This window comes from Belonocnema kinseyi, chromosome 6 (assembly GCF_010883055.1).
Source record: "Belonocnema kinseyi isolate 2016_QV_RU_SX_M_011 chromosome 6, B_treatae_v1, whole genome shotgun sequence".
Lineage (NCBI taxonomy): Eukaryota > Metazoa > Arthropoda > Insecta > Hymenoptera > Cynipidae > Belonocnema > Belonocnema kinseyi.
This window is the reverse complement of record NC_046662.1, coordinates 42074014-42087291: the sequence shown is the minus strand read 5'-3', so window position 1 is coordinate 42087291 and position 13278 is coordinate 42074014. Positions and strand designations below refer to the sequence as shown.

The window sequence follows — 13278 nt, the reverse complement described above, 5'->3', positions numbered from 1 at the left end:
CAGATTCCAAGCAACCGCCCCCGGGCGGAGATTACTCACCACAGCAGCAACCTCAGGGAGGAGGTTCAAAAATGCCTAAGGGCGATGGTCCATCATCTGGACCAGATGCCAAGCAACCGCCACCGGGCGGAGATTACTCACCACAGCAGCAACCTCCGGGAGGAGATGGCAAAATGCCTAAGGGAGATGGTCAATCTTCTGGACCAGATTCCAAGCAACCGCCCTCGGGCGGAGATTACCCACCACAGCAGCAACCTCATGGAGGAGATGGAAAAATGCCTAAGGGTGATGGTCCACCATCTGGACCAGATTCCAAGCAACCGCCCCCTGGCGGGGATTACTTACCACAGCAGCAATCTCAGGGAGGAGATGGAAAAGTGCCTAAGGGTGATGGTTCACCATCTGGACCAGATTCCAAGAAACTGCCCCCGGGCGGAGATTACCCACCACAGCAGCAGCCTCAGGAAGGAGGTGCAAAAATGCCTAAGGGCGATGGTCCACCATCTGGACCAGATTCCAAGCAACCGCCCCCAGGTGGAGATTACCCACCACAGCAGCAACCTCAGGGAGGAGGTTCAAAAATGCCTAAGGGCGATGGTCCACTATCTGGACCAGATGCCAAGCAACCGCCACCGGGCGGAGATTATCCACCACAGCAGCAACCTCAAGGAGGAGATTCAAAAATGCCTAAGGGAGATTTTCCACCATCTGGACCAGATTCCAAGCAACCGTCCCCGGGCGGAGATTACCCACCACAGCAGCAACCTCAGGGAGGAGGGGCAAAAATGCCTAAGGGCGATGCTCCACTATCTGGACCAGATGCCAAGCAACCGCCACCGAGTGGAGATTACCCACCACCGCAGCAACCTCAGGGAGGCGATGCAAAAATGCCTATGGGAGATTTTCAGTCATCTAAACTACAGGTGAATCAACCCCCTCAGGGCGGAGATTACTTACCACCGCAGCAACCTCAGAAAGTAGATGCAAGTAGCCCTAATGGAGGAGACTACACTCCTCCGCCACATGGCGAAAGTGAAGCGCAGAAAAAGAAGAAAGCTGAAATGAAGAAAAAAAAGCAAGCCGAAAAAGAAAAAAAGAAGAGAGCCCAGCAGGAGAAAAAAAAGAAGGAAGAACAAAAGAAAAAACAAAAAGCCCAAGAGCAGAAAAAACGTAAGGAAGCACAAGAGAGGAAGAAAAAACAGGAACAGCAGAAAAAACGAGAATACGAAGAGGAAAAAAAACTGCAGGCTGAACTAGAAAAACAAAAACAGGCCGAACAACAGATAAGACAAAAGATAGAACAGGAGAAACAAAAATTAGATCAACTAAAGAAGGAGGAACAACGTGAACAGGAGCAAAGACAATATAATCAACAGCAGCAACAAAAACAATCCGAACAGGCGAAACAACAGGATGAACAACAAAAGAAACAACGAAAAATCGAACATGTCAAAAACAAATTGGATGAACTGAAGATAAAACAACAAGAAATAGTTTCAAAATCATATGACTATTTAAAAACATTAACTAACACAGGTGCATAAAGCCTGCGGACAATTTGGGATGCCTAAACTTCTAGATGATTTGCAAATATTCAAATGCCTAGTCCCCTGGACAAATTAGAATGCCGGCATCAGTGGGCCGTTTCGAGTATAGAAGTCAGCAATAAGCGTTTTGTCGTCAGAATTCCAGTGGTCAGTAGGTCCATGATTGACGATTGTACTATACGTTTTGAGGTTACTTCTAATGTGAACCTATTGTAAATTATATAATATTCTAGAAAATAAAAACTTTGTTTTGTTGGCAATTTATTTTAGGTGATTTTTATTTCAAATAGCTAAGTCACTTTACCTACTATAATGCGATATTTTGAATAAGAGTTATAATAGTATAATAAAAATTTTTTTTTGATATTTAAAAATTAACATAGTAAACTAATCCCCCCTGAGCGTCTCCTAAAGGCCTATATGCTTGGATAGTCTGAGCTTTATCAGAAATTATTTACACCGCGCCTCTCTGAGCATATGCTCTTTTGAGGTCAGAGACTATGTATGCGTTTTTAAGTGTTGACATTAAAAAACACGTTATATTCTGTAGCATCTTCGTATGGAAAAATGAATGTATTATTTAAAAAATTAAATAGCCTCTAACTACTGGCTGACATCGAATTTTTAATATTTTTACTCTGAAGACTTTTTTTAAACGGGTTTTAAAAAAGTTTAGTTGTACGAAGATTTTTTTTCTAATTTTTCAGTTTTATTTGCAACTTGAACATTCATCGATTTTATGAAAATATTTCGCAAGCAATGCTATGAATATTTTTATTTAGAAAGTTGAAGGTTATGACATGAATAGAGTGGAGTAACACAGATTAAGTGTTTAAATAACTTTAGTTTTTCCATATTCAAGACATTACTGGCAAATATGTAATGTTCGTGAGGATGCAATAGCCTTTTTGCAACTTACAAAATGTGTCACAATCGCGTTCTTTTAATGTGCTTTGTTCTTTGTCACGCTTACCAAATGAACCCTGGAAAATCGGGGATAACCCAGAAATACAAATTCAAGCTGAGAATCACATTCCAAGTTTGAGAGAATGTATTAGTTTTCATTAATGACTGATGAATTTAAATGTTTACCATTGGTTCCCCCGCTGCTTGAATATAAGTTTTGCAGCCTGTTTTCAGTTTGTTTCTCGAATAATGAAAATTACATACAATCCGTTCCATTAATGTTCTACATCAAAATTTCTAAACAAGTCATTTCATTTCGTGATAAAATTTATTTCCAATGTTTCTAAGAAAAAAATTGAAAAAGGTTAAAATTGTCTTTGTAAATTATTTTTTTTTTAAGTGGGAAATAATTATTTTCTTTAAATTTGGCCATCACCTTATAATTTGTCTAATTTGTATCATTTTAAAGAAAACTTTACAACGTGTATGACTGTCGGTTCGAGTGCCAAAAAATTACGGATACCGACAATAATTGTACTGAGGTAATTAAAAATGATTTGGGTTTTATTTTTAATATTTCATTTTGAATTCTGAAGATTTCTAAATCTAACCAAAAAAAAATATGGAAGATTGAGCAATAATTCTTTTTAATTTTTCAGATATCAAAATATTTTTAACTGAATTATTTCAAAAGATATTTAGAAGTTTCAGAAGTTTTGAAAATACTTGAAAATCATTTAAATCATGAAAGAAAATTAAGAAATATTCTAAGACATTTCAAATCATTCTTTTAAATTCAGAAAAAGAATTTAGCAGGTTTGAGCCAAATTCCATTAGGTTTATAAGCTTTAAAGATCTTTAGAAAGCAAGTCTACATTAAAAAATAATTTAAAAGGTTTAAACCGGAATTTAAATTATTGCAGATTTTGATCAAAAAGTTCATAAGCTTCTAAAAAATGTTGAAAGATTTCAAGAAAATAAAAAATTTTCTTTAGATTTTAAAAAAAAATGGTTGAAGTCTATTCATTTAGAAAAAGAATTATTTATAATTAAAAAATAAATTATGTAACAAAAATTTTTTTAAATGTTAAAATTTTAAGATTAGGGTGGTCCAAAAATGCATTGCAAAATTTTTTTCACTCTAGAAGAAGTTTTATCAAAACGTGCCAAGTTTTTTAGGGATTTGAAAGGAGTATCTACAAAAGAAAACCATACTAATAACTTTAATTACTAACACACCCCCACACTCCCCTCAACGCTCCAATGTCACCCAAAAATAAAAAAACTACATTTTCACGTATTATTGTTATTTTTTAGCAATTTCCGTCGTATTTTTATACAAATAATTTCCAATGTACAATTTTAATATTTTGAATGACTTTTCAAACAATTATTAATTTATTAAACAATTGTAAATTATTCAGGCAATTACTTATTACGCAAAAATGTAAAAAATAATCTTATTTTCTGATTAAAATGCAATGATTTTTCATTGTTTTAAGCAGTGAATTTTTCTTAAAACATTATGTAATTATTTAAACAATTAACTATTGTTTATTTTCAAAATTTCTACAAATTGAGCCAGAGATGTCCGCTTTGTTCATATTGGTATCGGATGCAAATTTTTGTTAAATAATTACATAATTTGGATACATTTCTTCTAATGTTTAAGAAATTTCTATTTATTTAAACCATTTTTATTTGCCTGAGCAGTTATTTTTTGATAAATGCAAAAATGAAATAAAATAGAAGGCATGCTACTGTATTAATTCTTTATACGAATATAATTTTTAAAATAATTTATTTTCCAAAAATACTTTTAAAATCTTAATCAATTGTATGTCTTGTATTTTATTTCATTTTTTTATTTATCCAAACATAACTGCTTTAGTAATTGAAAATTGTTTAAACAAATAGAATTTTGGCAAACATTAGAAGAAATGTATTAAAACTATGTAATTATTAAAGAAAAAGTAGCATAGGATATCAATTTGAAAGAAAGTGGACATCTCTGGAAAATTAAAAATTGTTTAAATAACTAAAAATCTCCTAAACATTATAAAAAATGTATCAACATTATGTAATTATTCAACAAAAAGTTTAAATTTATATTTGTTTAAGCAATTAAAAATTGATTTAAAAGTCCTGATAAATATTAGCATTGTTCATTAGTAATTATTTGTATGAAAAAGACGACTGAAATTACTAAAACGTAACAATAATACCTAAAAATTTATTTTTTTTATTTTTAGGTCTTATTCTGGGTTCTACGAGGAGAGAGGGGGTAGGTTGTAAATCTAAGTTTTAGTAGTGTTTTATTTCGAAATAAAAAAAAATACGGATTTTATTGGCCCGTAAATAGAAACTTCATGGGGGGGGGGGGGGGGGGTGTCGTGCCCTCTAGCTCGAAAAGGTTTTTTTGGACGACCTTATTGAGTATACTCTAAAACTTGTATAAATTAAAAAAATTTTGAAACAAAATATCAATGTTTTTTTTTATCTCTTTTATAAATAATCATTAATTATTCTCTAATAGCAAAGTCGCCTAAGGCGGAAAAATAATATATAATTTATATATAGTGTGAGGTTTTATATATAATATGCGTTCTTTTTATACAAAAAATTCAGAAAGAAAATGAACATTATATATAATACTTCACATTATGTATAACCTATACATATAATATTTCCGCCTGGGATTAAAAAATGTGATCTAGGAATTATTTATAAATCGCATTGTATTTCTCATATTATGGGGGAGGGAATTTCCAGAATTATCATACTTCAAACTGAATGATAACACATTATTTTATTGTTTGCACATGCTGTTTTTAAAAACATTCCCTCGGTGGCCGTCACCTTGTTTTTGTTTGTATCGATACATTTATTGAGGCCACATTCCTTAAAAAAGGTAATATTATACTAGCACGTGGTATGGTATGGAAAAATTCCAGACTCAGGAAGGGCTGGTATCAAAATGTGTTTAGAAAAGATTCCCCTTCCGCTGAATAGTGCTTACTATATATATTGGCTATAAGTCTTATTAAAAATGATCAGTTACAACGCAAATTCAGAAGAATAGGTTTCGTGTATATTACAAAGAAAAATGAAGTTCGTTTTTACTGCTATGCTTTTAGCATATGCGGTCTCAATTCGTAAGTATAATAACATAATTAACAGAATTTATCTTTTTCTGTCTTTCTAAAAAATATAACAATCTTCTAAAATCCATGTTATATCAGTAATTTATACAAATTTTGTTGAGCTTCTTTTTTAATTTAGTATTTTTTTTCCTGGCTCCTTCAGTTTAAAGTGGTTATTTTTATTTTTTCTGTAGATTGAAGAATATTAGAAGATGATTCTGTTTGAATAAACTTCTAGTCTTCTCAATTCATTTAATTTACTTTGGTTTATTACAGAATTATGCTCAGCCTATCCGGCTCCTGGTACAGTTGCTAGTTCCGCGGCACAGGCAAATGTGCAAACGCAAGCTCAAACTCAAGCCGGAACTGGCACGCAAACGGGTGGAAAATCTCAAGGTACAAATGCTGAAGCAGATGAAGAAGATCCTAAAGAAAATAATGGACAATCAACAAAATCAAAGGGAGATGAAAAATCTTCCCAAGAAGCTACCCAGGCACAGAAAACAGCTTCAACTCAGGAATCAGCCCAAGGAGGAAATGCGAAATCGACCCAGTCTAATCAAAATCAAGGTGCTCAGCAACAGAAAGGTGGAGATGAAAAGTCAGCCCAGGGTACTGAGAAAGAAGATTCTCAGCAACAGAAAGGTGAAGATGCAAAGTCAGACCAGGTTCCTGAAAAAGAAGATGCTCAGCAACAGAAAGGAGGAGATGGAAAATCAGCTCAGGTTAATCAGAAACAAGCTGCTCAGCAACAGAAAGGTGGAGATGCAAAAGTAGCCCAGGTTTCTCAGGATGAAAATGCTCAGCAACAGAAAGGTGGAGATGCAAAATCAGCCCAGGGTCCTGAGAAAGCAGATGCTAAGCAACAGAAAGGTGGAGATGGAAAATCAGCTCAGGTTACTGAAAAAGAAGATGCTCAGCAACAGAAAGGTGAAAATGTAAAATCAGCCCAGGCTTCTGAGAAAGAAGATGCTCAGCAACAGAAAGGTGGAGATGGAAAATCAGCTAAGGATTCTGATAAAGACGATGATCAAAAACAGAAAGGTGGAGATTCAAAACCAGCCAAGGATTCTGAGAAAGACGATGATCAAAAACAGAAAAGTGGAGATGCAAAATCAGCCAAGGATTCTGAGGAAGACGATGATCCGAAAGAGAAAGAGGGAAATGTAAAATCAGCTAAGGATTCTGAGGAAGACGATGATCAGAAGCAGAAAGGTGGAGATGCAAAATCAGCCAAGGGTGCTCAGAAAGAAGATGCTCAGCAACAGAAAGGTGGAGGTGGAAAATCAGCCCAGGTTCCTGAGAAAGGTGCTGCACAGACACAGAAATTAAGTCAGGGAGAAGATGCTACTCCTCAGAAAAATGATGCTGCGCAACAGCAATTGGCCCAGGTTCCTCAGAAAGGAGCTGCACACCAAAATGAGGAGCAAGAAGATCAAGAAGAAGAAGACACACCACCTGGATCTCATGGACAAGATGCAAAACATTCTCAAGAAGGAGCAGAAGGAGGAGATACTCAACAGAAAGGAAAGGAGCAGAAAGCTGGACAAAGTCAAAATAAGGATGATGCTGAATCTGAATCTGAATCTTCTCAGGGAGCAGATGCTCAAAAAGCTGCATCTAAGACTTCTGGCCAGGCTGAAAACTCTGAAAACAATCTAAAATCTGAACAAGATAAAAAACAAAAGAAAGAAGAAGAGAAAAAACAAAAAGAACAGGAGAAAAAGCAGAAAGAACAGGAGAAAAAACAGAAAGAACAGGAGCAAAAACAGAAAGAACAAGAGAAAAAACAGAAAGAACAGGAGAAAAAGAAAAGTGATGAACAGATAAAAAAACAGAAAGAACAGGAGCAAAAACAGAAAGAACAGGAGAAACAACAGAAGGATCAGGAGCAAAAACAGAAAGAACAAGAGAAAAATCAGAAAGATCAGGAGCAAAAACAGAAAGAACAGCAGAAAAAACAGAAGGATCAGGAGCAAAAACAGAAAGAACAGCAGAAAAAACAGAAAGAACAGGAGCAAAAACAAAAGGAAGAACAGCAGAAAAAACAGAAAGATCAGGAGCAAAAACAAAAAGAAGAACAGATAAAAAAACATATAGAACAGGATCAAAAACAGTTAGAGGAGATGAAAAAAAAGACAGAACAGGAGCAAAAACAATCTGAAGAACAGAAAAATATACAAATAAGTCTAAAGGTTTAGAGATCCTAAATCATTCAGAAATCTCGGAGAATTTAAAAAAACATCTTAAACGAGCAGCTAAGCTTGAAAACGCTGCGGAAAATTCAGGATTCCTAAACTATTTAGATAACCTGAATAATTTCTAATGTCTGAACACCTGCAGAAATGGAAATATCTGAACTAGTCTCTATCACAGTTCCAAATGTTCAGAAAGTCCACGATTAAGCTTTTTACTATAATTTGTTAGTTTTGTTACCTGCTTTAACCTAATGTAAATCATATAATATCGCAAAAAATAAAAATGTTATCTATTGGTAATTTCTAATATTTCTTTTTATTTTGAACAATTCGATCATTTTACCTGCGATGTGTTATTTCTTAAAATAATTAGAATATATGTATAACGAATTTGAAATTTCTTTAGTAGTAGCAAAATAAGTCTAAAATTAAAAAATTCCGAAAAGCGCCTCTCGAAGCCCTAAAAATTACGTTTTAAATCTTTAGCTTGTTGGAATGGCGACATTAAATGTAAGCTAATAGGCTCACGAACGACTAAAGAGGAATCAGGCCACTTCCGTAATTCTATCTATGTGGAACTGGTCCCTGCCAACTCGTTGCCTCCTCCTTAACCTCCACTACGACTCAGAGGTCCGCCCACAACGCGTGCTCTTACATTCTCTTGTTTTCATTAATACCCCCAGACCTTCAGATGCCCATGACTATTGGAAATGTTTTCTTTAATCCAACCAGTAATCCGAAAGTGAATAAATTTCAACAAGTTTCGTATTTTTATTTCAACTTTAGTTGCACCCAAATCGAAATATAGGCCCTACTTTGACACTCTTCACGATAATTTTTGCTAAGGTTTGAAAGCAGGTGATATTCCAATATAATTTTTTCCCTACTTTGGCGCTCTTATGGGCAAGAATTACTAAGCCTTTCATTCGGGGCATCAAAATTGGGGCTCAGTTTTTGCTCCTCATTTAACAATTCACGTTCTAATTTCCTCTACAAAATAAAACTATTTGCCGAAAAATTAACAAAAGTAGGACAAGACGAAGACATAGTGACGCTTTCGTAAAGTTTCAAATTATTCTGCACAATCATTCAACCACAATTTCTTATCAAGCGTTGAAAAAAATATGTATTATTTATAGAAACATGAAGCTACAAAATAATTTTGATTTTGTTATTCGGCAACAAATCTTAGTTTATGCAACTTAGTATTAAAATTTCTATTTTTTGTTAAACAAAGATGCAAACTGTTATGAAATATGTACAAAATGTTACAATGTACTCATTTCACTTAATATTTTTCAATCTGTCGTCAAATAATATTCGTTTCGTGCACATTCAAATTTGTTTTGCTGTTGAATTATTAGTCCAAGTTTGCAGGGTGGCCATCAACCCGGGAGAATCGGGAGAGCCGGGAGAAAATCGGGAGAAACTTGCACCGGGAGTAAACCTGGATAAAGTCGGAAGAACAATATTACACCCGGAGATTTTCCATATTTCATAATGCGTGGGTTTTGCAATTTTTTGAGTTTTCAACGAGAAAGCATATCATTTTTAAACTGTTTAGAATCATTAAAATTTAAAGGTTTTCAATATTTCTCGCCTTGAATATCACTTAATACTACGTGAAATGATACTTACTAGTAATATATAATGTAAATATTTATTTATTCATCATCCTAAAAATTTCTATAATAATAATTTAAAATCATGACTTTGAATGGGCTGTTCCAAAACAATTTTATATGAAGCCTTGAAACTAAAGTTTTTTTTTTTTAATTAATTTTTAGATTAATTCTCGGAGGATTTAAATTAAAAATTTTAAAATATTATCGGTTCAAATTCAAATAATTATTTAAAATGACAAGACCATTTTGCTATTAAATATTTCAAAATTCCATATGAAAAGGTTTGATAGTGAATCTCGAATTTGATAATTTTAGATCTATAAAGCAATTTCGAGATGCAATGCTTAAAATTGTACAATTCAAACAATGGAATCATATCACAGCAATCTAAATTTTTATTATTTATTTTAATTTTCTATATAATATCTTAAAATTTTTTAATTTTTAGTTAAAGATGTACAAAAGTCAATTATTTACAATTGAAAAATATTTCATTGGAAAATTTCAAGAGACAATAATAGTTCCGAGCGAAGATTTGAAATTTATAAAATATAAATTAGGTTTAAAATAACAAAAAGACCAAAATTAAACCGTGTAACTGAAATTGATACAGCAATAAATGAATAATTTCAGTAATTTTAAATGGTTAAAATAATTTCATAATTCTTAATTTACATGTTGAACGCTCAATTTTAAATTTCTCCTTGTCATAGGTTTTAATTTGGAAAATAAAATTGAATTGGTTGAATTCAGGAAAGTTTAATTCGCAATTTAAAAATTCTAGGTTTTTAAGTGATTTGAATTTACTTTAAATAATTGACATTTAAAAGGTTTCGATTATAAAAAAGCTTTAATATTATAAGTTGTAGTAATTATAGTTTTTGTCAGTTTAAAATGAAGTTTGCATTCGTTCCAGTTTTAAGGTTTTTAAATAGAATTTTTTCTCACTTTTAATGTTTCCTATTAAAAATTATTATTTAGTTTTAAAGATTGTTTAGTATAATTCAATTCATTCTTTAAATTATGAAAATTCGGCTAATTAGCTCCAATGTAAAATTGTAATTTCGTTATGTAATAACAATTTACAATTTTAGACTTTCAGAAGCTTTGAGTTTCAAAAATTCAATTTCGTTGTCAATATTAATTTGCCAAACCTTGATTGCTTTGAATTTATAATTGTTCAAATTCAAGTTTTTGCAATTTTGAATTATTTCATTTCGAACACTTTTGAACATAAATAATACAATTTCAATTCCTCTAAATTTTCAAATGTATAATCTTCAAATATTCCATTTCGAATGTTTTGACATTGCCCTATTTCCCGCATTTGTTACCTGAAATCATTTAATTTCGTGATTCTTCAATTCAAAATAAAATTGTTCACTCTGGAGGCTTTACAATTTAGAATTTCTACAATTTGATTCCTTTTTCTTATTAAATTGTCAAAAATCATTTAATAATTTTTTCAGTAGCCTTCAATTCGAAATTTTTAATTATTGTTAAAAATTTTTTAAACATAATGTTAAAGCAATTGGTTTTAAAATTGTATATTCTTTATGCTGCTAGTGCTTATCGATTTCCGCGATCAAGATTTGACAATTTAATATTGAAAACTAAATCTAATCTTTCCAATTCAAAGCTTCTGAGATTCTACAATTTTAAATTGTGATTGCATAACGAAATTATAATTTGAAATTAAAGCTTATCAGATGAAATTTTATAAAATTAAAGAATGAATCGAATTCTACTAGACAAACTTTCCAACTGAATAGATAAATAAATATTTTGATAAATGGTTAATTATCTTTTTTATATTAATAAATACTATACATTTTACCTGTGAAACCTCGTTCTATTTTGAAAGATTCTAATAAAAAATCACAAGGAAAAAAAGAACTATTATATATATATATATATATATATATATATTTCCTAACATTTTGGGTCTTCATTTAACAAAAAATATTCATTTTAATTTTAATTTGCTTAAAACGCAACAAAGAAAATACTTTTTTGTTAATTTGATTCAGAGCCCTCAATATTAGCAAAATCGAGTTTGAACTTAACATTTGCGTACACAATTAGCCATAAAATATGAATAAAATATCTTTTTGTAATTTTACCCCCATAAGTCTGTTTTAAATGATCCTAGAAAAACCACATAAATGTAAAAATGTGTTTTGCGAGATTTTGGCGCTAATGATATATTTTAAGCGGTTATTAATGCAAAATGTTTCTTGTACATAAAATACCACTTTACACTATGAATTCTATGTTTACCTAAATTGTTTAAACAATTTATTATTCTTTTTATCAGTTTTCTCATAGAATAGAGTTAGAAAGTTACGGTTTTTAAAAAAAATTTCTACCTGTTGTCCAATTTTCAATTAGAGGGACGTAATACTTAAAACACTTTAACATGACTAATTGTGTAAACAATTTATTATTCATGCTAATGCAATTCTTTTCGAATGAAAAGGTTATAAAATTGTAGATTTTGAACAAAAATTACATTTTTTGTCCAATTTTTAATCAAAATCAGATAAATAATTAATTATAGTTAAGAAAGTGAATGGTGTAAACTATTTATTATTATCAATAATATTCCATTTGAATATTGCACAAAAGATGCATTTTTTCTCAAATTTCTTGATTTTTGTCTAATTTTCAATTGGAGTGAAGTGTTAATTAATACAAGTTCACGAAAATAATTATTTAAACAATTTCTCATCATTATTAATAATATATATTTTTGAAACTTTTATATTTCTTTCTTTCACTTAGTAAGATAATAATTAATAGAAGTTAACTAAAAATTTCTCTAAACAATTTAGTATTGTTTATAAAATATCTTCTCTTAGATTCGTGCTAGAAAGTAGCGTTTTTTCTAAAATCTCTAAATTTGCTTCACCTTTTTATTTATGAACAAATAATAAGTCAACCTCAACAACAATTATTTTTTAAATAATACTTTAAAGATTCTAGAAAATATTACAACCATCAGGCATTCATATAGATGAGGATATTCATAAATAACAATAATTTGTTCAAACAATTATTTTGGCTAAATCTAATTAATTATTAAGTCACTCAAAATAAAAATAGACAAATAGTTAAAAATTTCAGAAAAACCGCAACATTTTACCGTTTATCAAAAATAATATTATTAACACTAATAATAACTTGTTTAAACAATCACTCCTGTTAACATTGATAAACTACCAACTCACACTAATTGAAAATTGTACAAGCGGAAAATTTAAAAAAAAACCGCGACTTTATAATGATCCTGTCAGAATATTGCTAAAAACATAATTAAATTGTTTAAATAATGAATCTAAACGTCTAATCAACAATATGAAATAACATTTTATGTATCAGAAAGGATTTAATTTTTTTAACGCAAAAAAAATTATTCTTATCACCAATCAAATTTATACAAAAAAGTTTCTTTTTTATGGGAAATTCATGCTAAACTTCATGGGGCTTGTGGCACTTCTACATATAATTTTTTTTTAATGAATTTATTTTTGTATGGATTCGAACAAACTTCCGGTAACGTGAGTATGTTTGCATTAGAATAACCAGAAAATCGTAACGCGTTACCGTTACTCAAAAAAATAATGCGTTACTGGAAACCATTACTGAAAAAGTAACTATTCTGGAAACGCTTTAGAAGTAACGCGTTGTTGTAAAAACACTGAGTGATAACTGATCTTTGAATTAAAGATGAGAAAAAAATTGGTCCCACTCATTCAGACTTTTCCACTTTAAGTAGTAATGGAATTCATAGTCAGACACATGATGTTCGTTTAAATACTGAATATACCATTAGAATCTTTAAAAGATCTTGCTGCAT

General features: G+C 31.2%; 1 protein-coding gene across 1 annotated transcript in view; it reads left to right on the top strand.

Moving 5' to 3' along the window:
* The window catches only part of LOC117175346 (protein piccolo-like), a 28283-nt gene that overhangs the window by 4998 nt on the left and 10007 nt on the right, over positions 1–13278 (top strand). The window contains exons 3-5 of the mRNA XM_033365053.1: positions 4–1543; positions 1607–1698; positions 5873–7791. Coding sequence (XP_033220944.1) covers positions 4–1543; positions 1607–1698; positions 5873–7791 — 3551 coding nt within the window. The remainder of the gene's footprint in view (positions 1–3; positions 1544–1606; positions 1699–5872; positions 7792–13278) is intronic.